Source organism: Gopherus flavomarginatus, chromosome 8, assembly GCF_025201925.1.
Source record: "Gopherus flavomarginatus isolate rGopFla2 chromosome 8, rGopFla2.mat.asm, whole genome shotgun sequence".
NCBI classification, from domain to species: domain Eukaryota; kingdom Metazoa; phylum Chordata; order Testudines; family Testudinidae; genus Gopherus; species Gopherus flavomarginatus.
In genome coordinates, this window is record NC_066624.1 from 105,674,431 (window position 1) to 105,700,545 (window position 26,115).

General features: G+C 41.4%; 2 protein-coding genes across 7 annotated transcripts in view; one reads left to right on the forward strand and one right to left on the reverse strand.

Annotated features, from left to right (window-relative positions):
• Positions 1-19,548, forward strand: part of B3GNT5 (UDP-GlcNAc:betaGal beta-1,3-N-acetylglucosaminyltransferase 5) — a 40,878-nt gene extending 21,330 nt beyond the window's left edge. For both annotated transcript variants that reach the window (XM_050964300.1, XM_050964299.1), the window contains exon 2: positions 14,690-19,548. In XM_050964300.1, the coding sequence (XP_050820257.1) occupies positions 15,034-16,170 (1,137 nt within the window). In that variant the 5' untranslated portion in view covers positions 14,690-15,033 and the 3' untranslated portion in view covers positions 16,171-19,548. The remainder of the gene's footprint in view (positions 1-14,689) is intronic.
• MCF2L2 (MCF.2 cell line derived transforming sequence-like 2) overlaps positions 1-26,115 on the reverse strand; it is a 302,991-nt gene that overhangs the window by 117,944 nt on the left and 158,932 nt on the right. For all 5 annotated transcript variants that reach the window (XM_050964264.1, XM_050964267.1, XM_050964266.1 and 2 more), the window contains exon 15: positions 22,488-22,576. In XM_050964264.1, coding sequence (XP_050820221.1) covers positions 22,488-22,576 — 89 coding nt within the window. The remainder of the gene's footprint in view (positions 1-22,487; positions 22,577-26,115) is intronic.

The following is a 26,115-nucleotide window of genomic DNA, read 5'->3' on the forward strand; positions in this document are numbered from 1 at the left end:
GTCTTTACAGTATGTGAAGCCTCAATCTGATGGTTCAGGCAATACTTCAAGGTGATGATTTTTTCACCTACAGGCCGTGCCAGACTACAGAGAAATAGCTGTGCCAGTGAACGACTACAAAACAACAAAAGTGTAGAAGACAAAGTAGTGCCTTGTACTGCATATGTCTAAGGCCAGTGCTGTGTTTTTGTGCACAAAATTATTTATGGACCTCCATGTTATTGGCACTTCACAGAAAAGGTCCCTGACCTGAATGACTCCGTGGTCTTATGATCTAAACAAGTTGGTGACAGCAGAGCTTGTGTCTTTTTTTTTTTTTTTTTTTGCTTTATCTATCTAATGCTTTCTTAAGGGGAGGACGAGCATTTTCTTGAAGGCTCCATGGAAAATTTGGGGGTGTTTTTGTTTTTATTTTATTTTATTGCCACATCGCTAGCTGTGTGCGGTGCATGCTTTACAGAAGGATATAAAGTTATGATCCTACCTAAGTAAAACTGATGAACCAAAAGGGGATGGGGGATGTAATGGGCCTTCAAGATCTTCATGTGTAAGAGGCTTATGTCAAATATACAGAAATCAAGGGAGGGAGGACACGTGGCTTGGTTTGTGGGGGGGAGGAGCTAAGAGGCAGAAAAAGAACAGTTAGGAGTGAACCTGGTTGGGCAAGATCTTGTAGACAAAAATGTGAGCAGCAAAGGTAAGCTAATGAGGCCTTATCTTCACTGGGGGAGGGGTGGGTGTATGCTTACCGCCTGTTACCCAGCTCCATGTAAAATCCTAGTGAAAAGAGTGCAGTTTGTAGCATTAGTGAGTTGAGATAAAGACTATGGGGGAGCCTAGGGTTTACCTCGAGCTGCTGCTGCTGCTAACAACTTGAGACAAACTAGGATTTTTACCATGCTTTGTTAGGTCTGACCTTGTTAGCCCACACATGGTAACTATCGCTCCCTAGTGAACACGTACTGAGAGATTTTAAAGAGGGGCTTGTAGGAAGCATGGGGTGGACAGGATGGAAGCATTCTAGACTGATTGATTTAAAAGGGAGCAAGGATTGACTAGAAAGCTAGAGAGAAGAAAGCACCGATAATTGTGTTTGAAAAAATAATCGAAGCCTGGACAAATATACCCTTCAGGGTTCATATAGAGGAGCAGACAGATCAGAGAGCTGACTACTCCATACAAATTCACCTCTACTAATTTATCTCCCCTTGTAAGTATTCTCAAACTTCTTATCAAACTGTCTGTACTGGACTATCTTGATTATCACTTCAAAAGTTTTTTTTCCTCTTACTTAATTGGCCTCTCAGAGTTGGTAAGACAACTGCCACCTTTTCATGCTCTCTGTATGTGTATATGTGTATATATATCTCCTCAATATATGTTCCAGTCTATGCATCCAAAGAAGTGGGCTGTAGCCCACGGAAGCTTATGCTCAAATAAATTTGTTAGTCTCTAAGGTGCCACAAGTACTCCTGTTCTTTCTACTTCTACTGACTCAGGTTAAACACACAGTGCTCTGCACAGTAGATGACCTGTGCAAAGATTTTTGCTTCAAAACATGCAGTATAAAATGGTGTAAGTGGATACAAGGTGACAGACTCTGTGTGGTGGCGGGGGGGTCATTTTATCTCTTGAATGTTCCAGGGAATAGGTGCATGCAAGGTTTCTGGATAGCGTGATAGTGTTAAAAAGAGCTTTGAAGCTGAGGAAAATAATAGCTTGGCAGCTATGTAGCTTAACCAGATAGAAAAACCACAGGTTTTGTTTCCTTCAGAAAGTGATGTATCTATTTTTAGTAAACCTTCCACTGATAAAACTACCTTAAACAGTTAGCTTGTTCAGATATGGAAACTTTTTGTGGCAGATCATCTAAACTTTGCAGCAGCATGCAAGAAAGTGAAACTCCAGAGTGTGACTCTCACACACACACACACACACACACACACACTGCTAGTTCACAAATACCTTGTAATGCTGGCTGCCACAGAGCCTATATCTGCAATCCAGATTAAAGACTGCATGGCAAATAGAATTGGAACAGAAAGCACTGTCTCTAGGAACTGGAAGTGGTGGGGACTAAGTTCTGCTCTGAGCTACACCTGTCCAGTCCCCTATTGCCCTCAGTTGGGATAATTAATAGAATTTGTCCCTTGATTACTCCTGATCTTATGAATTTTGAGGGTGATACTAGGTTAAGCTATGTCTACACTTAATGTATCGCTATAATGTCCGTATGTTTATAGCAAATGTCCTACATTTTTATGTGGATTATGCTTTGCTCTCTTGAATGCTTTTGCAACCTTGGTTGTGTGTGGATCGTAGTTCAAAAAAAAAAAACTTGGTTAAAGCAGGGATTTATTGTATCAAGAACTTTGGGGTGAAGAAATGTGCTAACTAACCAAAGGTATACAAAAATGACAGAGTGGGAGACCCAACAGAAAAATCTGAGGACCATGATCTGTGCCCTAACTCCCCTCCCATCTGTTAAGGAGGATACTGGTTTATCTGGGTGCCAACCCAGGACCCTGCTGGGGGATGTGTGCTCTCTAATAGTCATACTAGCCTTTGGAAAGTAGGGTTGTGTTGTCAAGCTTTACTCTGCAACCACAATGGCTAGAAACTTTTTAAATGAAAGCTGACACTCTCATGGTAACCACTCAACTCCATGAACTGGAGTTTTAAGAAAAACGCCAAATAAGAGATTTGTTAGGTTTCACTGCTGTTTTTCAGAACTCTATCTCCTGCTGCTTGGCAAAGCTGTGAGAAGTTTCAGGGGGAGGCACTACAGTCAGCAGATTTAAACTGATTGATTATATTTGTGGTAAGGAAATATGCAGCTGCCCTGAAAGAACTGACTCTCTGGCTATATTCCCCTGAGGATAGAAATATGCATCATATTCCCCCTTCATATAAACACAGTCTCTTAAATTACCTGGAACAGGATGAAATGTGTTAACCTTTCACCCTTAGCAAATCTTGTGTAGACTTAACAAAGGAGAACATTGTTTTGATTTGATGGTACTCCGGTAGAAAATGGCTCTTTTGGAAAATGATGCAAGCTAATCTATGGCAAAATGTAGCTTACACACCTAAAACTTCTTGAAATCCAAACTTAAAAAACACGTCCCCTTCTAAAGAGAGAGAGAATACTTAATGGAGAATCTAATATAGCTTTTACCTCCTGGAATCTCATGTCACTACAAATAAGGCAAAAGGTGCTTATAAAAGAAGTTCATGTCAAAGTCAGATCCTCATCCTACAAATATTTACTCCCAGGAGCAGTCCCACCAAAGTCATGAATGAGGCTGTGTATAGCTTATATAAATAAGTGTGAGGTTTTAAGGGACCAGATGTCCATTTCAGGCTAATGTGGCTTAAAGGTTAAAATGTTAAACCTACATGTACCTAAAGTTAGGCTAGTAATGCCATATTTTGAGCTTCAGATACAAGTCTTGAAAACTTTTTTTGCTCTTGAATCCTAAACATGCTACAACTTAAAAATGAGTTCAGATGGGAGCGTAAGTGGGCTCTGCAGGCCCCAACTGATAAATGCTAAGTCCTAAGACGAACATGATGATTATAGGAAACTATCATTCTCTTCTGCTCTCCCTCCCATGCCTATTCACCTACTACTTTGTTCATCTCTCTGCTGCCCATCCTACTTCTCCCCAAAGTAGGTCTGTTTTGCACTGTGGTCAGTTGGTCTGACATCCTCCGTGTTTTGACATCCTCAAGGTTTAATGAGAGGTTTAGGGAACACAAAACTGTAATTTGATTGTGGGACAACAGTTTTTATCTTATCTACATTGCACAAATGTGCTGCAGCCATTCAGAGAATACATGCAGTACTACAAACAATAGCTTCTGAAATCTTGCATTATTGTATAATGCCATAATCAAATCAACTTAAGTGGGCCTGGCCAATTCTAGATGTATTTTAACAGATAATCATATTCAGTTATTAGGCAGCCAGAGCTACTTCAAGAACATGGTCACCACCCAGGAGGGTGAGGAAGGGAAAACAAATACCCTACCATAGGTGCTAGAACTAGGGGTGCTACCATATCCCCTGGCTTGAAGTGGTTTCCATTATATACAAGGTTTACAGTTTGGTTCAATGGCTCCCAGCACCCCCACTATACAAATTGTTCCAGCGCCCCTGTGCCCTACAAATCCTAATCTGTATTTTAGGAATGTTGCCCTGTGAATTGATGATGGTGTCTGCATCACACTGTCTTCTAGGGTAGACTGGGAAACTGGCAATTCTTCTTTGCTCCTATCATCATCTTGCACAAAAGATCTCAATCTCTTAACATGTTGAAGGAATATGGCCACTTACATGCATCTTGCCATTTAGTGCTGAAAACAAAAGCAGCAGTACAGCCGCCCAGATTCTCTTGCTGCACTTTTTTATGTGGGTATGTCTGTTGTGCAATCTGAGGAGAGATTGTGGCTCAGGGAGGCCTAATCCAGCTAGCACTGCCCTCTACCTCCCCCCCCCCCCCCAAAAAAAAAAAAAAAAAGCAATGAGGATACGGCAGCATGGACTACACAAGCACGCCTGGAATCCTGGTTACATACTTGCATTCCTAGTGTGCACCGCCATGTTGTCACTGCTGTTTTTACTGAGCTAGTTAAGATTGCATCAAGGGAAATACCAGATTACATCAATTTTTACTTCCAGCTGGAACATCCCCAGCTGCTCAGGTTGAAAAGAGGCAACAATATAATACAAAGAAAGCTATACTCTCATATGGTAGTAATAGAAAGTAAGAGAGACAATATCGTTGTTGACTTAAGGGTTGAAAGGGGAACTTCCTTCCTGAGCAAAATGTGAATTCTCCATCTGGAGTCCTTTTTTCTTTGAGCTTTTAATAGAAATTTAAACAATTACAACCCATCCTTCATGGGGACCCCATCCTGAAAGAAATCTTTCCCAAACCACCTCTTTTGGCCTTTTAAACAACCACGCCAAGCTCATGAGGAGGCTCCCTGCAGACTAGATAGAAAATGCCAACTCAAAGCAGCATCAGACCCTGCCACAACAGATGCAAAATTTGCAGACCTATCTCCACTGCTACAATGATCCATACCTCCCACAATACAGTTTTTTCAAGATTTCTGGGTCCTATGCATGTGTATCACAACAGGTGGTGTACCTCTCCAGTGCATCAAATGTCCCACAACAAGGATGATACCAGACAATCGCTATGCTCATGCATGAACTTGCCCAGAAAAATTATAAAAAAACAAAAACACCTTAGCACCCATGGGCAAACACTTTTCACAAAGCAATCACTCCACATGTGTCATTGTGCAGGATTCCTTTGTGAACAGCACCTTCAAAAGATGAGCCTGGGAACTTAAATTCATAACTGCTGGATCCTAAAAATCATGGACTAAGGGAGACACTGGTTTTATGGCTCATTGCAGAGGAGTTCTTAAGTTACAAATTTTGTAGTCATAGGACAAAGTAGGATTAATTGCCTACTTGACTTTAAAGTAGTCTCCTGCAATGTGCTAGGCTTGACAATCTGTCTCACCTTTATTTAATTGTGACACTCTGATTACTTTTTCCAAGGCCATCCACACGACCAGGGAGAGGAGGTTGGCTGATGGAGACTCCGGTGACTGTGGGGCTTGTTTCCGATCTACGGTCCGCTCATGTATCCGGGCGGAGTTCCTCTGGGCGGCGTCCACTGGCTCCCTTGACGCCTTCGAGGAGCAGTGGGCGCTATCCGGGGTTCTCTGCTCGGTGTCCCCATCAGGTTCCCTTCTTATGACCCTTTGACCGCACTCCTGTCCCTGTTCTTTTACTAGTTGTCCCCTGTAATCAGTGGGTTCTGTGGTCCTGTGGATCCTCCCCTTAGGCTGGAGGGGGGGATCCTTTAGCAGTGGGCGGGCTTCTGCCCGCCCACTTCCCGGAAACCCAATAGATACTTTTTCCAGACCTGTGGAGGAGCTCTGTGAAGCTTGACAGCTTGCTTCTTCTGCCAACAAAAGCTGGTCCAGTCAAAGACATTACCTCATCTACCTTGTCTCTCTAATAGAAATCAGCTTTCTTCTTCCATGTTGCACACATTAGTGTGTAGGGTAGGTGATTCATGAGTGCTATACTATTGTAAAATCCTCCAAGAATACTGAAGCATTTGTGGGAAGATGCCTGGTCATTCTGGGGATAGGAAATTAAATGGACAGTAAATGCTCTTCTCTGAAGCGGGACTGACTTACTGTTTTTAACTAATCCTTGGAAAGTGAATGCAGATACTGCAATAGAGAGCTACAAATTCCAATGCTAATCTACATCTATCTGCTAAATAAACTTTGCTAGTATTCCTTATTCAGCTTTTGCCAGCAGCGAAAGACTGCCCTGTACATACTCTGATTTGATAGAGGAGTTTTGTGTTAAAAAGGTGACCTTGTTAAGCCCTAATAAAGGTAAATTTCACAATGGATACACCAAGATAATCTCTCTGATAGCAACAGTAATTCAGCTCTATAAATCCAGTGAGGCAAAGTTGTATCTTTCATAGGTAGAACTAAGGTGTTTGCGTAACACCTATAAAAGCAAAGGAGTGGGGAGGAAGAAAAGCAAACTCTGGAGGTGGGAGAGTATAACTCCTCCTGTACCTCTCCCCCTTACCTCCTGTCAGTCTCCTTCTTTTTCTTTCGGCATGGCTACACTTGCAGATGTAGGGCACTGTGAGTTAAACCCACCTTTGTAGAGTGCAGTAGGGAAAGCACTGCAGTCTGTCCACACTTACAGCTTCAAGCGCACTGGCGTGGCCACATTTGCCGCACTTGCAGTGGCATTGGGAGTGGTACATTATGGGCAGCTATCCCAGCATGCAAGTGACCGCAACATGCTTTTCAAATGGGGGTGGGGTATAGTGTAACAGGGACTGTGTGTGGGGGAGAGAGTGGGTTTTTGGGGTGCTGAGTGTGTCAGCATGCTGTCTCGTATGTTCGGTGGAAAATACAGTAGGAAGACACACACACACACACACACACACACACACACACACACACACACCATGAAAAAATGGGTGTTGCCATAGAACTATAATGAGAGTAATCTGTTGAGGTGGGCTACTATCAGCAGGAGGAAAAAAAACTTTTGTAGTAATAATCAGGATGGCCCATTTCCAATAGGTGACAGGAAGGTTGAGTAATGGGGGAGGGGAATGAGCATGGGGAAATAGGTTTTACTTTGTGTAATGATCCATCCACTCCCAATCTTTATTCAAGCCTAATTTAATGGTGTCCAGTTTGCAAATTTAATTCCAATTCTGCAGTTTCTCATTGGAGTCTGTTTTTGAAGCTTTTTTTTGTTGGAGTATTGCGACTTTGAGGTCTGTAATCGAATGACCAGGGAGGTTGAAGTGTTCTCCAACTGGTTTTTGAATGTTATAACCTATCCTGAAGGACGATCCCTCACTCTCACAGATCTTGGGAGACAGGCCAGTCCTTGCTTACAGACAGCCCCCCTGACCTGAAAAAAATACTCACCAGCAGCCACACAACAAAAACGCTAACCCAGGAACCTATCCTCGCAACAAAGCTTGTTGCTAACTCTGCCCATGTATCTATTCAGGGGACACCATCATAGGACCTAATCACATCAGCCACACTATCGGAGGCTTGTTCGCCTGCACATCTACCAATGTGATGTATGCCATCATGTGCCAGCAATGCCCCTTTGCCACGTACATTGGCCAAACCAGACAGTCACTACACAAAAGAATAAATGGACACAAATCAGACGTCAAAAATTATAACATTCAAAAACCAGTTGGAGAACGCTTCAGCCTCCCTGGTCACTTGATTACAGACCTCAGTCATAATACTCCAACAAAAATACTTCAAAAACAGACTCCAATGAGAAACTGCAGAATTGGAATTAATTTGCAAACTAGACACCATTAAATTAGGCTTGAATAAAGATTGGGAGTGGATGGGTCATTACACAAAGTAAAACCTAACCATGCTAATTTCCCCCCCCCACACTGTTACTCTCACCTTCTTGTCACCTGTTAGAAATGGGCCGTCCTGATTATCACTACAAAAGGTTGTTGTTTTTTTTTTGTTTTTGTTTTTATCCCCTGCTGATAGCCCACCTGTCATGGTATCTTTCCCCAATCCGAACCTTAGCGTCCAAAAGATGGGGTACCAGCATGAATTCCTCTAAGCTCAATTACCAGCTTAGTACCCGCAGTGCTGCCACCAACCAGGAATTCCAGTGCCTGGTACACTCTGGTCCCCCCAAAACCTTGCCCGGGGACCCCCAAGACCCAGTCCCTCTGGATCTTAACACAAGGAAAGTAAACCCTTTCCTTCACCATTGCCTCTCCCAGGCTTCCCCTCCCTGGGTTACCCTGGAAGATCACTGTGTGATTCAAACTCCTTGAATCTTGAAACAGAGAGGAAAATGCACCTTCCCCCCTCCTTCTCCCTCCCCCTCCCAGATTCTCCCTGAGAGAGACAGTAATCCTAACACAGAGAGAAATCAGCTTCTCTCTCCCTCTTCCCTCCTTTCTCCCCACCAATTCCCTGGTGGATCCAGACCCAGTCCCCTGGGGTCTTACCAGAATAAAAAAACAATCAGGTTCTTAAACAAGAAAAGCTTTTAATTAAAGAGAGAAAAAAACAGTAAAAATTATCTTTGTAAATTTTAAAAAAATGGAATAGGTACAGGGTCTTTCAGCTATAGACACTGGGACCACCCTCCCAGCCTAAGTATACAAGTACAAATTAAAATCCTTTCAGCAAAATACCAATTTGAACTCCTTTCAGCCAAATACACATTTGCAAATAAAGAAAACAACCATAAGCCTAACTCGCTTTATCTACCTAGTACTCACTAGTCTGAACTTATAAGAGCCTGTATGGGAGAGATTGGAGAGAAACCTGGTTGCACGTCTGATCCCTCTGAGCCCCCAGAGTGAACAACAACCAAAACTAAAAGCACACACACAAACTTCCCTCCCTCAAGATTTGAAAGTATCCTGTCCTCTGATTGGTCCTCTGGTCAGGTGACAGCCAGGCTTACTGAACTTGTTAACCCTTTACAGTCAAAGAGATATAAAGTACTTCTGGGCTATTAACTTTTCTTATCTGTTTATGACACCACCATAACTGATTACTCTCATTATAATTAGTATGGCAACACCCATTTTTTTTTGTCCTCTGTGTGTGAGTATTTTCCACTGCATGCATCCTATGAAGTGGGTTTTAGCCCACAAAAGCTTATGCTCAAATTTTAGTCTCTAAGGTGCCACAAGTACTCCTCGTTCTTCTTACAGCAAATTTTGTAGCTCCTTTCATCCCACTGCATCCTAGAGTCCCTTTCAAACAAAGTACAAAATTTCATATCCTTTTACCTTCAGTTGACAATCAGCCACATATGCATGGCATCACTACTTCTTCCCCCTCCCCCCAAAATCCACCTAATATTGAAACTGCAGGGGAAACTACAGTTCCTGTAAGAAGAACACCATTTCTCTAATTGGAGTTGAAGCTAGATTTTGGTTTCACATATATCAGCCTGGGCATCTCCAGCAACAGAATTCTCCCTAGCCCTATATCCAATGCTGTAGAATGATGGTTCTCTAGTTCTAGAGGATGAAAGCAAATCTCTTGGTGCCTTTCTTATCCTAAGCATTCTAAGGCTTTCCACAAAGTAATAAGTTTGGCAGTAGGGTAGTAAGATCTAACCCATATCACTCTGGACCACTTAATTAGTTAACTCATTGATATCGGAAACAATTCTAGAGCCTGGTTCTGCCTTCGCCATGGATTAAGGCCTACTGTTGTAGGCAGGGAATTTCAGGAGCATCAGATTGATCATGCTGCTTTTCATCCCACCAGAGAGCTTGTCACCAACTGTCTCCCTTAATTCAGAGGGATGGAAATGAATCCATTTTTCCAATAGTGAATCAGCTTGGTTTTATTTTGTGGCTAGTGGGGGAGAAATGAGACCAGCTCCAAAAGAGCAATGTCTGTACTTACGTTACAGAAAGCTATGACACTGTTTTGGTCTCATCAGGCACCTGGCTCCAGAACAGTAGTAACTCAGAGGGTACTGTTACAGTCACTGAGAGGCTGAGAGTTTGATTTCTAAACTTGGTTTGCACCTCTAGTATTGCTGGAAACTGCATCCCCATTGGGTATAAGTACTGCCTCCCCTCCTATAGGCTTGGAGGTACTTCCTTCCCATCATGGCTACTCTTGGGGGTGTGGGGGGCATGGATCAACGTTCATGTCACACTCCCCTTTAGTACCCAGCCCAAGGAAGCTAATGATCCAATTTGCGGTTAAATTTGGTGATGAATCCTGGTGATGTGCCAACGAGGCAAGTTGCGCATACACTAAGAAAATGGCTACTCTGTTAATTAGCCAGAGGAGATGACTGGCTCCATAGTGTCCGCATATTGGCTAACATAACTCAAGACCTGAACTCTTATCCACTACAGCACTGAGTTGCCCAACAATCTAAACTGAAGTTGATCTACTTTGTAGCAAGAGTAGTCTTGAAAATTCTACTAGCATGAGGACTAAACCTACCTCTCCTGTACATAGAAAATACAGATGTGGGAGAGCCACCCACCTGCAAGAAAAGGATTAAACTCAGCCCCTCCACAGTATACTTCTGCCCTTCTAGCTTCTTAGGAAATAGGTTCTGGGACTTCTTCTAGGGTGCTGCCCCTGGGTTTTCATATGTGGCTCTGGTTAGCAGGCATCTGCAGCTTGATCCTGTTAGCTTTCTGAGAAGCTGTTTTGTCTATTCAATTCCAGAGCCTCCTGACTATTGTGAGGGGGATGGGAGGGAGGGAGAAGATTCTGCTACTTACTTTTTTTGGGGGGGAGGGGGTCCTCCACCTTCAGTTAATGTTGGTTTGAAATTGAAATGTTAATGTTTAAATATGAAATTGACTTTGACATTTCCTTGTTTGCAAGTGGTCCACTTCACCATCACTTTTCCAACCTAAATAGTGGTATTCTCAGGCTGCTGCTTGGTAAACAGACACTAAGCTGGCAAAATTGATGACAAGGCAATGCAATTGTCTCAAGGGTTATTTGAGTAACTGTTTATGAAAACTTAAACTCTCCCGGAAATGGCAACTTGGATTTCCCATATTCACCAGAAGGGCTTCTCACTGGTACATAAATTGTGCGTGCTCTGGGTTAACTTTAGATTCTTGCACAGTTAGTTAACAACACTATTTTCAATAAATAAAATATCTGCTTAAGCTATTTAGGGTTACATTTCCCACCCCGCCCCGGAAGAGGGAAGTGGGCAAAGGGTTTTTTTATACTACAAAAATCTAGTCTTGTCACCATGGTAATAGTTGAAGTATATGTCAACAAGAAGTTTATATTCAGCCTGTATATTAATTGCACAAGAACAGTTGAGGAAGAAAAAGGTTTTCCTGTCCTGATAAAGCATGCAGTATGCTATGCAAAATGTTGCCAGTTGATGAGAAAACAATTATAAATGGCTTATTGCTACTTTACAGAAACCACTTCTTCCCTGTCAACCCCCACCCCAAACAACACAACACAACCACCAACCAGTTCATTCTAGGGCTTAAATTCTTTGAGTATTTCCTGGCTTCTCTCCCTGTGCACCCCACCCCCAATCCTCCATGCTATTAAAAACTGCGGGACAATTTAAAATATTTACTGGAGCTCTGCTCTGGACTGCTCCATCTGAATTTAAGCCCTGGCTCATTTAATATCTGGATTTCGGTAACCCTCCAGCTTCTCATGTGCATTCTGCTTACCCACTGAAATAGGAGTAAGCCTTCCAATGGCATTGTGTTGTAGAGAGTTGCTGAGTTTTTAACTCAGCGGAGGTGCATTGTGTAACTTATGTATCCAAAATAAAAAGGGTTTAAACTGATGCTATAAAAAGTGCTGATTGGTTTATTTATCAGACTGCTCATACAGCTGTTCTGTTGTGCACCACAGTCTGCAAGCCTTAGTTCTACGACCCCGGGCTGTCATTTAGCAACCTGGCCTTTCCATCAGAAACTAAGCCATGGAATTGTTCCAAGTTTTGTTCTAGCTAAGAGGCAAGTGACTGTCCACACTGTGGTATCTATTCTGTCAGCTCAGGGCATGAATGTTGAGATGCAAAATACACGTGTCCCAGGTAATAACGCATGCTTGCAGGAGTAGAAATAATTAACTCCGCTTTAAGAGGCTGCATTTGTGATGTGATTTGGTTGGTGTGGAGGAGTCTTGCACTAATCTCAAAAAGGAATGTGGAACTGGTAAATATTAATGGCATGAGCACCGTCTTTGTTGGATTGCTAGGTGGCTTGATTTATCTAATGGTTAGCCCTTATTTGTTTGATATCAGTAGTTATGAACTAGAACCTTACCTTACGCTTACCTACTCAGTCTGTTTTGTTTGTTAGATGGTAGAGAGAGAGTGTGTGTGTGTGTGTGTGTGTGTGTGTGTGTGTGTGTATAAAACGAGAGAAATCATATAACCAATTTCTCGCAATTTAAAAAAAAAATCATTCATGTGGGGAGGGGGAGTGGGCAAGCTTACTATGCTTTAAAACTTTATTAAAGGAACAGCGGTGTTTGACACCAGTGGCAACTACTAAATTGCTTTCAAAAACTTTATAGACTTGTAGATGACTGGAGATGCATAAACTTAAACCGAACAAAAGCAACATCCACGTGTAGAAACCTGGTGCTTGATGAAGTTTTACTAGGGTAGTGGATAGAGTGCTTTCAGAGGTAGCAACTGTCTCGGCCAGTTCATGCCTCCTACCACGTCTGTAGGTTGCCAGGTAGCTGAGGTCCCCTTATCCCTTGCTTAGGATCACCAGACAGCAAATGTGAAAAATTGGGACAGAGAGTGAGAGGTAATAGCCTATTTAAGAAAAAGACCCCAAAATCAGGACAGTCCCTATAAAATCGGGACATCTGGTCACCCTAGCCTTGCTGGACCAGTGAGTAGGGCTGGCTTTGCAGGTTTAGGAATCTCTTCCCCCTCCCAAAGGAGGCATCGATCTCGAATGAAGTGATGGGACAAGGTTAGATAATGATACTTGTAATCTGAGCGCTGCAAGGCACGTTACAAGTGTGTGCAGCCCTTGCCTCAGTCTTCCAGCAGCACAGGCATTGCTCCCCACACATCACACACCTTCCCATGCTTATTACAGTGCCGGGCCTTGCCTCCCCTAAGGGAGAGACCGGCAGCCCCCTCCCCCCGCCGGAGCGGGGGGGCCACACCCCGCGGGGCAGCACGTTACACCGCACCCCTTAGTGCTGCGGGGGGGAGGACGGAGTTGAAGCCTGGCTGGCCAGGCTCTAAGGGGGGGGGGGCGAGCCCTGCGCGGGAAGGGAGGGCTGTGCACACCCCCCCCTCAGGTGCGTGCAGGACCCCGCCCCCGGAAACGCTGTCCCCTGCGGTGCGGCAGGGGGGCAGCGGCACCGGAAACGCCCCTCCCAGCCCGAGCGCAGGTAACTGCGGGGCGGCGGTGAGGAGCCCCCGCGGGGACCTGCAGCACGAGCCGCCGCCGCCTCAGCGGCGCCTGGGCGCCCCTTTCCCGCGCTCTGCCCGGGGCTGTCCCGCCCCGCGGCCCCCATCGCGCCCCGCCCCCATCACGAATTGGGAGGGGGGGCTGCCCCGCCTCTGTGTGACCCCCCCCAACACATTCCAATCACCCCCATTTCCCTCAGCCCCATGAGCGTGCAGGGCGGGGGGGTGCCGGCCCAGACGTGTTCCCCAGCAGGCGCGATGCCCCCTGCCAGCCTCCCACTAGACCTGTGCCCCCAGGGGTGTCTGTGACCCATCCTGCCTTGGGCCCTTGGGCGGGACTGTTAACCCTTCATATGTCCTCAGTGCAGGGAGGGTAGACAAGGTTCAGGGGTGTTTAGCACCCTGCTCTGATCTAGATTTAACAGAAACCCCAGTGCCTAAGGGTCGCCTTGCTGTCCCTGTGCCTGGAAAAACTCTGGCTTGATTCAGGCTGGATAAAGTAACAGGCAGAAGCCTAAGGGCATGCTTTGCATGTGGAAGGTAGCAAAGAACTCAGGTATTTGTGAGGCGTTCACTATCTAAAGAAACCATTTGTAATCAGACTTCTCACCCCCAAGAGTTGCTAGCCTAAAAGTCACATTTCTGTCTGAATCTCTTTTCCCTTTTACTGTTGAGAACTTTTGTAAGGGTGTAAGTGCAAGATTAGAGAGGAAATCTTCCCATTTTCCAAGTTTACTTTGCACCTTTGAAGGTGCTTTTGACAGCAATTTTGCTATCTCTTCCCCCCCCCCCATAATCAAATCAGTTTTTCTTCTTTTTAAGAGATCCATGTAACTAACAGTGAGCAGCTACATGGGGGTAGATGTAAGAATGAGACCTGTATAGAGCCTGGAAGTGGGGGATGTGATTTCCCTCCCCTAAAAGTCTCTGGGAACTGATAAGCCTTCCAGGTGAAGACGGCTGTCTTTTTAGGAACCCTCCATGTGTATCATTTTTGCTTTCTCTTACCTTTTCATTCTTGTGACAGTTGAATGTATGTAGAGGGTGGTTCTCCCTGCTCTAGATGTGCACAAAGACCATGGCTCTCTACTCATAACTTGCTTCCAAAAAGAACAATTGAATCTGTATATATAATTGCTTTTAGGTCCTTACTAAAACAGTTTTTTTTTCCCTTCCCACCTTTGATAGATCTCCGCCTCTCTGAAGCAAAGGAATATGTAAGAAAACATCAGTTTGGAAGTGTGCAGTTTGTTTCAGCTAAAGATGGTGCAGAGGAAAAAATCTGCTCTGCAGGTGGTGGTGTCCTTTAAACGCTTCTGCATTCTTTCACTCCTAGCAAAATGGCTTTTAAAAACAGATGACTTGTGAATCTGTGCACATAACTGACATTATAAGGATACTGTACAAAAGGCCACATGCATTCCAATGAACATCTTTTGTGAAAGGGAGATTCTATGCGTTCAAACAAAAAGACCACCACCCTAAAAACACTGATCCTTAACTGGAACAAGAATTAAAGGGACGGCATCAGAATGTTTGTTAGTTCCAGGAAAGTCAGAAAATGCCAATTTGTGCAGATACTTGCCACTTGCTTTGTACTGTCTCTCATGATTTTCTGGACACCACTGGATAATCATATTGTGAGCCATATGAAGTCCTATTCTTACAGATACCTCATAAATAGCTACAACTTTGTGAATGATAGCCTGTCCCTTAGCAGGGAAAACCTGGACAGGGTAGCAAGATACCGATATTTGATCAACCACAAGGAGAAATGTCAACAGCAAGAGGTCCTCCTTCTATTGTTTGTAAAGACTTCTCCAGAAAACCGGCATCGGCGAGATGCAATTCGACAAACCTGGGGTAATGAAAAATATGTATATTCTCATCTTAATGCCAACATTAAAACTGTTTTTGCTTTAGGACGACCAGCAGATCATATGCAGAGAGCACAGATGCAAAGAAAACTTCTAATGGAAGACCAGAAGTATAATGATTTGATCCAACAAGACTTCTTGGATACTTTTCACAATCTTACACTTAAGTTACTTTTGCAGTTTGGATGGGTGAATGCATACTGCCCACATGCCAAGTTCATTATGTCTGCAGATGATGATATTTTTATTCACATGCCAAATCTTGTTGCGTATCTCCAAAGTCTAGTGGAAATTGGCGCTCAAGATATCTGGATTGGGCGTGTCCATCGTGGAGCTCCTCCCATAAGAGATAAGACTAGCAAATACTATGTTCCATATGAAATGTACCAGTGGCTTTCTTATCCTGACTACACAGCTGGAGCCGCATATGTAATATCAAGTGATGTAGCAGCTAAAGTATATGAGGCTTCACAGACCCTTAATACAAGTCTTTATATAGATGATGTTTTCATGGGTCTCTGTGCCAATAAAATGGGAATTGTACCACAATATCATGTATTCTTTTCTGGGGAAGGAAAGGCTCCATATCATCCCTGCATCTATAACAAAATGATAACCTCTCATGGACATGTAGACGACCTTCATCACCTTTGGAAGCAGGCAACAGATCCAAAAGTCAAAAGCTTTTCCTCTAGATTTTTGGGTAGACTATATTGCAAAATAATTAACATTATGCTTCTTTGCAAACTACGGTATGAGGACACATATCCCTGTTCAGCTGCATTTTCCTAATACTTGAATATCTGCATAGAGATTCACTGAGCCAAAATGGAGTGACAACTTTTAACTGTTTATCCAAAATATACATAAAGTATAACATGAAAAGAGGTAAGATTAAAATGTGAATAGCTTTTAGGTCCCAAATTATTCTGCTCAGGAACTTTATCAGAATAACCTCTATTGCTGTATTAGTTTCCACATACTGCACCCTGTATTTTTACACTCCTTATTCAAGGGATTTAAATCTTGAATAGATATTAACTGACTTCGTTTTTTAGATATTGAAAAGCCTGTGAAAAGTAATTGAACTTGGGAGTACAGAATTTGTCAATAATCCTTGTTAATTGCATTTTTCCATTTGAAAACCAGTGTGTAAATTAGGGCACATCATTTCAAGACAACAGCTTGCAGTTGATGCGCCACTTAAACATCCATAAATAGCACTTTTCAAACAAAAGGAAATGATAGTTTTGACCATGAGTAGAAAGGTATGATGGCAATTTAAAAAAGTCTGAGTAAACTAGTCAAATGGTCCCCATTTCTGAATGCAGTTCAGCAAAATGACTCTTTAAAAATAAAAATAAGCCACAAATGGTGCTAGTGATGAAAGCTTGCTAAAACATTTTGTTCTCTTGAGATTACCTAAATCCTGCACAACATTTGGGGGGGATGGCATACACACTGTCTTTCTAACTGTGCTTTCAGGTAATACACAAGCTCTGTTTAGAACAGGAATTTACGGGAAGGTACATTAATAACTTCTGCAACACTGCTTCAACTACAGCAATATTTTGAAATTAACTATTTTTTTTTTAATCTGAAAACACTTTCTGAAGTATTTTTAAACACTCCAATCAGTCATTGGTAAACTAAGAGCACATGTATCGAGTATGGCCTTCCAGTTGTATCTTTCAAAAATACACTTCTGTCTCCCTAGTTAATTTTTCAAGAAGGAAGACAAGTTAAACGTCTCCATTAAATAACTCAAGGGAAGTCTGTCAATGTAGTTAGTTCAGATTATTCAAAAAATTGAAGAAGCCAAATTTGTACAAACTTGAGCACTAACAGAGAAAGATGTGAGGAGCTAAAAGTAAGGGTAGACCGCACAAAGAAGGGATAGGGTGAAAATATTGATAGTAACGTGTAAAGATGAAACATTTATTAAGAGAACTACAAAGAATCCACTAAATTGTCCTCTCAATCTAATTGGTTTCAAGCATAGATCTTTGTCTTATGGCCATGTGAAGAAGTCAGTGTCAAAATAGAAAATCTGTATCTTTTTCTTCAACCAAATCTATTTCATATGTTAATCTTGCCTCTTTAACATGAACAGATAGCCTTGTAAACTGAAGGTTAAGCTAGAAGTAGGTGCTATTAAAACCCGGACCACCACCACCGCTTGTAATATGATAGTTCATAACCATGTCCAAAACCTCTAAAGTCCAGTTCTGGGAGAAGGACTCCACACTCTCTGTTAGTCTCGTTGTAACAATGTTTCCGCATACTTTATGGACAGGTATTTGTTAGCAACTCCAGTAGCCAAAGCCATGGTAGCTGCTTGGATACTGGTAGATGTGGATGCAAGTGGTGGTTGTCTCTTATTTTGAGAGCTGTTTGACATTGATATTAGTTCCAGTGTGAACAGGGTCATAAAATCACTTCAGAATGCTTGAATTAAAATTTTCACCCAGTGGCATAGCAGCAGAAATGCAAAACAAAGGCTGGAAATGACAAGGAGTCTGTCATTTTTAGTGGAGCTTTGTCATGTTCCAGGAGGTGGACTCTTCAACTTATTTGCTTTCTAAGAGAATATTCACAGTAGCCTCTTTCCCTAAATTTCGCAGCATCAACACCACCAATGCTGTAGATGACAATGTGAGGGCACTAAAGTAGACCAGTCACCGTATTTAATTCTAACTTTTTGCTCAAAGCAGGTCTAGATGATATGCTCATTTACAATGCAGGCAGCTGCATGTACCTTCTTGTTTAAGATAGTGCTCCCTGTATTGAAACCACCTGTAGGGCTGCATCAGTGGTAATACACAGGCATCTTAGGGGGAAAAAGGGCTAGTGTCAACAAGATCTGTCAGCTGGTTATATGAGCATGATTGATATTCGCCTCTCTGCAAGCCACTCTTCCAGCTGGGATAAGAGCTTGATATCTATTAGAATGAGTAATTATACAGAAAGTGTTTCTCCAGAGTGAAGGTGTAAGGAAACCACTGGACTAACCACAGTTGGATCCAGGTGTTGACTACACAGAGAAACCTGTGAAGCAAGACTTAGTCCATTACCACAGTGCATAAATGATGGCTGAAAAATGAGAAAATTATCCCATCCTGCTGGATAATGTTACATAATTCTGCAGCTCTAAAATGTTTACAGCAAAACAAATCCAGTTAATCCATGCTCTTTAATTAGAAAAGAGGTTGATTTACACTACTCAGAACTAGCTTTGCTTAACCAGTGTTGAAATTATAATGGCAAAATAACTAAAATATTACAAGTTATAGATGTAAATTCCTGAGAAATCTAAAAATACATTGCACTGTGGAAATACTTTTATAACTGGCAGAAATGTTTTTGATTGCGCTAGCCACTTTGAACTGAAAATAACCTGTGGCAGAAATGACATAAAAGAAATCCCAGCTAGTATAAAATAGTTAAAATGCAGTATGCTTTTAGATGTATACAATTAAGGCTGTGATCCTGCAAGCAAATGTAGTGATTAACTTGACTCACGTGAGTAAAGTTAAGCATATACTTACATGTTTGTAGGATTAGGGCTTAAGTTAGCATCTATAACTTGTAATTTTATTTAAAAACTTTTTTTTCCCATTGGATGAAAAGATCACTGTCCCTCTTGACCATTGAAATGCTTTTGTTTACAGGAGGTCTGCTTTGTTCGGAATATTCCTTATCTTAAACGACTTTGTAATTTGGCTTTTTATTTTTGCTGCTGTTTAAGAGAAAGGGTTTATAAATTTGAAGAAAATATGATGGCACTCCTTTCAAAGAATGGAGAAGCTAGAAAATTTCTTAACTTTTGGCTCTAAACATTGACTTAAAATTCGTACTCCTTCATTTAGTTTTTGTGTTGAGAGAGACATGTCGGTGCTCCAATGCAAGGCTTTCATGTTTTATTTTCACAATTAAAACATGCGCCAGCCTGAATGGTCACTTCTCAATTAGCAGTTTTGACATTGTTGCACAAAATGTTTAATGCTGAAATTTGTTTTTATCTGTTTGTTGGTTTGCATCAAGTTTCCTTTGATATTACTAATTTTTATACAAAGAATTAAATATTTATTCTTGAATCTTTTTGCTCTATCACAAAAGACAATTGTTTTTGTAAAACTTTTCTGTTTTGAATAAACAGCCGTTTATGTATTTTTTTTTTAAAGTGGTAAACCTTTTTGCCTTTCAGAATTTCACTTCTTCTTGTACCTGACATCAGCTTTAGTGCTTAAAATTGAATTTCTGATTACACTGTTTAGTCCCTTCTTGAGAGAAGACTTGAAGCCCATGTTAGTATGTGCTGGGTTTTATTTTTGTTGTTTTTTGTCTTTTCTCCGTTTAATGTGTCAGCCTTTTTAACTTCTCCTTTTGGCATGTCATCTCTCATGAAACAATCTTTTTGATCACCCCTGAGGTCCCATGTTGCATTCATCTGCCTTCCACCAGAGGGCTCTGTGGAAAACTCCCTTAATGATGCAGTGATAGGGGCTTTGTGTTTCTTGTTAACTGACAAGTGGGATTGCTGTTCATCTTACAATGTGTTCACTCCCTAAGGCCTTGGCTACACGGGCGCTTTACAGCGCTGCAACTTTCTCGCTCAGGGGTGTGAAAAAAACACCCCCCTGAGCACGGCAAGTTACAGCGCTGCAAAGTGCCAGTGTAAACAGTGCCCCAGCGCTGGGAGCACGGCTCCTAGCTGTAAGCTAATCTCCACAGGGAAGTGGAGTACCTGCAGTGCTGGGAGAGCTCTCTCCCAGCGCTGGCGCCGCGACCACACTCATTTCAAAGCGCTGCCGCGGGAGCGCTCCTGTGGCAGCACTGTACAGCTGCAAGTGTAGCCATACCCTAAGATCTGAAAGCTCCTCCAGCTTGCTTTCCAACAACATTAACTTTTTCTACAACTTTCTTTTATGGAACTCCTCATATAGTGGCTTTATTTTAAAGCCACACAGAGACCTTAAGTAAGAGAGGAACAAATGAACGTTCGCGTTTGGAAGAGGTCTGTTCCTCCCAAACAGAATTTTTAGGTGTCGGTGAGGTAGTTCTTCAACTCCAGGAGCAGTGCTGTTTGCATTCTAAGAGAATGTGTCTGCTAGCCTTATTGGGAACAGAGAGTGTTAAAGATCCACATTGCTGCTAACCTTCAAAAGTGGTATCCCTTGCAATACTAGGAACAAAATTAAGTTAGTTTTGAAAATTCTTTAAAAATTGCTTTTCTTGGAACTAAACAGAGCAGTAGTGTGGATGCTCTAAACAACAATCTCTGCTCCTCAGATTTAATAAGTTAATGTTCAAGACTGCTACTTGTCCCTCAAGGCTTGAAGACTTTTTTTTTTAAATATTTTTAAAAGATGTCAATATTTTTAACTCACTACCTTTTAAAAATAAATCATTTTTTATTTGATAAAACTCCCACTGACTTCAGTGGACATTAGGAAACTAAATACCTTTTGTGGATCTGGGACTGTGTCCTGAAGCTTTTTTTTTTTTTTTTTGGGGGGGGGAGCTTTAAAAATTGGGTTTTTCCCTAATCCACCTGTCGTTGATGATGATGATGATAATAACGACAACCACTGATAGTCTTTTTAGTGACACACACCTTCTCCCTTGCTAACAGACTATATACTGGGAAGCTGATATTGCATTTGACAGCATTTTGTATATAAATTAAACTAAATGAAAAGAGAAAATGTTTAACTTTAGGTGTTACTAGTAATTCAGCCAGAAACATGGCTCTTCAAGTTGAACATCTCACATTCACCATAGATAACTTTCAATCTTATTACAGTCTTAAATCCATATTTATTGTGGATTGGATTTGCAAATCTGGCCTTGAGGAGAAGAAAATCATTGAGAACTTAATCTCTTCTAAGGTTTTGACTCGTGCCCATCCCCAAGGGGATAAACATCTGACTAGGGGATATGAACATGGAAATGACATTAGTTAATACAGGTTCATTTCAAATAAATAAGCCTTGCACCTTTAATCTGCTGCCTTTATAATGGTATAGGCTTCAAGAACAGCGTATCTTCAGCACCTGCAATGTTATGTAAATGGGAATCTATGCTTTATTTTCTATGCTTTATATTGTAAAAACGTTTGTATTGAATAGTAGCACTTTTAACAGAAGTGACCATATGGGGTAATAAATAAAACACCCACATACAGTAGAGAGGATTGAAAAATGCACAGGGAACATAAACCAGACTGTCTCCAATAAAGTTTCAATTCAACACACCCACTTAGTGTTTCACAAGCAAACATACTAAAATTACCTTTCAGATTAAATATTTACCTGTTTTTTAAATCTCTCACGCAAATCTAGGTTAATTGCTATGAAAACTATAAGCCCATTAGACAATTTTGTATGAATATCTAGAAGATAAATGGACAATGAAGAGTCAATGAGTCTACAACAAGAGGAAAATAGAGGGAAGGAAGGCTGGATCAGTTGAATTTCATTATCCTAGATTTAATTAAAGTAATTCTATTATTTCACATAGAACTATTGGGTATTTTTTCTGTCAGTATGGTTTGTGTTCAGGATCATACACTCAAACTTAATTCCAAGTTTATTTCACAAGTCTTCCTAAAATGTAGAGACAGCAAGCCAGTACCACGTGCACTAAAAATAACAAAATGCCCACATACCTTTAACGTTTCCTGGTCTCACACAATCTTCTCTTGCTAAGGAGTTATTTAAACCCATGATGCTTCAAGATATTTCTATATAAACTTCTTGCTGATGAATAAGCAAGCTCATTCTTAGTTAAGACCACAACTGTCATTTTATATAAATATTCCTAATTTTAAATTTAACTGATTCAAATGCAAAATGAGCCTCCATTATTTGCAAAAATATACTCTCCCCATGCCTTGGTTTTGATGACTTTTTTTCTTGGGCAGCATCCCAAATGTTTTTTAATAGGGTGGGTGACTCACTCTCTCCTAATGAATGGCAAATCTAGTCTTAGTACATCCCTCAAAAGTACATGTTTTCTCTATCACTGAATTAAAAAAACCTGCCTTCTATTAAGGCAAAAGGAAAACATTACTTCCTGTCACTAACAAGACTCATCTGTAACCTTACCTCCTCCTAGTGGAAAGATTCTCCTCGCTTTCACTCATCACCAAGACTCTGCTGGACCCACCTTGACTGGCTTCATGCATCACTTCAATCTGAATTAAAAACAAATTTTAAAAATTAAATAGTTGCAGTTTGCTGACTGAAGACTCACCTTTCAGTGGCTTTTTAAAAAGCAAAAAAGGCAGAATTTGACACTTATATAAACTGACAACTGATTTACTAAAATATTTAACACAACTTTGACTTCAATAATTAATGTATAACAAACTTTTTATTTAAAGCTAACGTCTTACATTTTCTAGAATATTTTATGACCATATGTATTACCTGTCTTGGCTCTGAATTGTTCCATTTATCCTACAGTGAGGAAAACTACTCTTGATACTAGAGATATTCCTGGCTTCTTATAAAGTTTTTATAATCTTCATTCTTATTTCATAACATATGAGATCAATGTTGCTCTTGTATCAGGAGCAACTCTTCATGCTTATCTGCCATGAATAGGAATATCACAAACTTAATTCAATATTTTATGGTTGTTTAGCATGTTATTAGGCATGGTGGTTTTTTTGTCTTACCTGAATGATGTTCCTGTTCTTTAACTGAATGCAGTTTAGCTTGTCTTCAGATTTCAAACTTTTAAAATACAGTGAATTCCAGGGAATTATGGGGTTTTCTTGTTCTTTTTGGAACTTTTAGAATAGTTTTGCCATTCTTTTGATAATGATACTATTTAACAGGTTTCTAACATCTTGGATTTATAAAACGGGAAAAGGTGGATACTGAAATTACTCATGGTTAAGCATTGTACGGTCAATGATCGTTCAGTATTTAACATCATGAAGTAGCTTTTATACAGTGTAGATGAATATCAAAATACTTTCTACACAAATAGCTTGGTAATTCTCCCATCGGCTTCAGTGGAAATCTGGGGTTCTCTGCCCTTTTCTGGTTCTGAAGCCATGGACCAAAACTTGCTTGCCTTACTCTCTAAAGTAATCCCCCTTAAATTCAGTGGGACTACTCGTGAGCAGAATTTGCTCTTTCAGTAGTGTCTTCCATGAAATTCATTCTAGTAATTAATCTCCATCCTTAGAGGTTTTTAAGGCCCGACTTGACAAAGCCCTGGCTGGGATGATTTAGTTGGGGTTGGTCCTGCTTTGAGTAGGAGGTTGGACTAGATGACCTCCTGAGGTCTTTTCCAACCCTAATCTTCTATGATTCTATGGTCCCTGACTTGCAGAGCTACCTTAGCAACTAACTGAGATGAGAGAAAATAGGACAGCAGTTCAGGTAAGGGAGTGTTTGCAAAGACCACTAAAGGAAAAGTTTAGGAAAGACATACATGTTAAGGAGTCATTCAGAGGGGGACTATATACTTAGCAAACCAAAAGTTAGATGCCTTATGGATATAGAGGATCACAGGAGAGGGTGTGAAGCTGAGGTGAGGGAAAGGACGGGAGAAAACAGAGGGCTGTCAGCAGAGTAATAGTTAATTATACTTGTATATTGAGCTAGATTCAGGGAGAAGGAATCTCTTCTTCCCTTTGCTTAGTATTCAGCTTTTAAAATCATGTCTGGTCAGGAGTGGGAGAAAGCACCATGATGCAAATGAACTCACTACTAGTGCTTTTCATCTTTGTACAAGTGAAGTCATAGTGGTGAGCCATACTTTTGTCTGCCAACTAATGGTCCGGAGAAAAAGAAAACAAGAACTAATCCAACAACTAACACCACATGAATGTGACTCATGCCACTTTCTAGGAGTGTTTCAACAATGCAGCTGTATGAGTACTCCAAGTGTCCAGTTGTTTGTGGGTGCAGCAGAAAAGAAAGTTTTGAAATACTGTACATCTGGAATGCAGATCAGAGGAAAAAATGGACTTAAAAAGAAAAGGTCACTGTTGGAAATGACGACCGCCTGAACGTCATTCTCTCTAGTTACAAAATAACAGCGTGCTAGTGTGTCACCTCTTGCCTCGCTAATTAAACTAGTTTTAGCTTTTTTTTCAGAAATGGATGTATAAGCAGCCCAAAGTACAAAAAAAGTATCGCTTAATATGGAAAAATGCGACAACTGTGATTGGACTCATGCTTTTATGGGCCATGCTCAAAACTAGATGACCACCACCAGCAGCCCCCTCTCCTGCTTTTACCACTGCTTTCTGAACCCTAGCTGTCCTTGTGATTTCCAGCTCCCTGACCTGACCCGCTTCCGTACTTTTTAGGTAGACTCCAACAGTTAATGGAGAAGTAGATCAGGTAAAGAAGGTAAACATTAAATTGAAAAGTCCTTACATCCCAGTAGGCAAAGCTTTGTACAGGCAACTTTGGGCTAGTTGTGTTAAAGAATCAAATTGTCATGTAAAATCTAAATGAGTCCTAGGGATGTTGACTGGCTGCATGTCTTAGGACAAAGTAAAGATAGACATGGACTAGTCCACATAGCGGGTTGCATCATATGGATTCACTAATTCAGTGCTTTCATTTCAAACTGTTGAAAGATGTGAAACTTTTAAACAAAAAAAAAAATCATGATTTATGCATCAAGTAAAACCTTTGCTCAACAGTCTAAGCTTCACAGAGAAAGTACAGCTGCTTCAATGCTGTCTCTCCTCATTTTGGCCCAGATATTACTTTCACCTTTAGTCATTCATATATACGCCTCTACCCCGCTATAACGCTTTGTGCTATGTGCTGTTTAGAAAAGACAGGAAGAAAGGCAAAGGTGGTGGAGTAGCCTTGTACATCAATGATGAAATTAAATATAGCGAAATAAGAAGCGATGGAATGGACAAGACAGAGTCTGTCTGGGCAAAAATCACACTGGGTAAAAAAGCAACTAGAGCTTCCCCTGAGATAGTGCTTGGGGTGTGCTACAGACCGCCGGGATCGGATTGGGATATGGATAGAGACCTCTTTAATGTCTTTAATGAAGTAAACACAAAGGGGAAATGTGTGATTATGGGGGACTTCAACTTCCCGGATATAGACTGGAGGACGAGTTCTTGCAAGAATAATAGGGGTCAGATTTTTCTGGATGTGATAGCGGATGGATTTCTTCATCAAGTAGTTGAAGCACCTACCAGAGGGGATGCCATTTTAGATTTGGTGTTGGTGAGCAGTGAGGACCTCGTAGAAGAAATGGTGGTAGGGGACAACCTTGGTTCGAGTGATCATGAGCTGATTCAGTTCAAACTAGATGGAAGGATAAACAAATGTAGATCTGGGATTAGGATTTTTGACTTCTCGAGGGCTAATTTTAAAGAGTTAAGGAAATTAGTTAGGGAAGTGGATTGGATGGAGGAATTAGTGGATTTAAATGTGGAGGAGGCCTGGAATTACTTTAAGTCACAGCTGCGGAGACTGTCGGAAGCCTGCATCCCGAGAAAGGGGAAAAAAACCATGGGCAAGAGTTGTAGGCCAAACTGGATGAGCAAACAACTCAGAGAGGGGATTAGACAAAAGCAGAAAGCTTACAGGGAGTGGAAGGAAGGCAGGATCAGTAAGGAAAGCTACCTTGCTGAGGTCAGAACATGTAGGGATAAAGTGAGGAAGGCTAAAAGCCACATTGAACTGGAACTTGCAAAGGGAATCAAAACCAATAGTAAAAGGTTCTACAGCCACATAA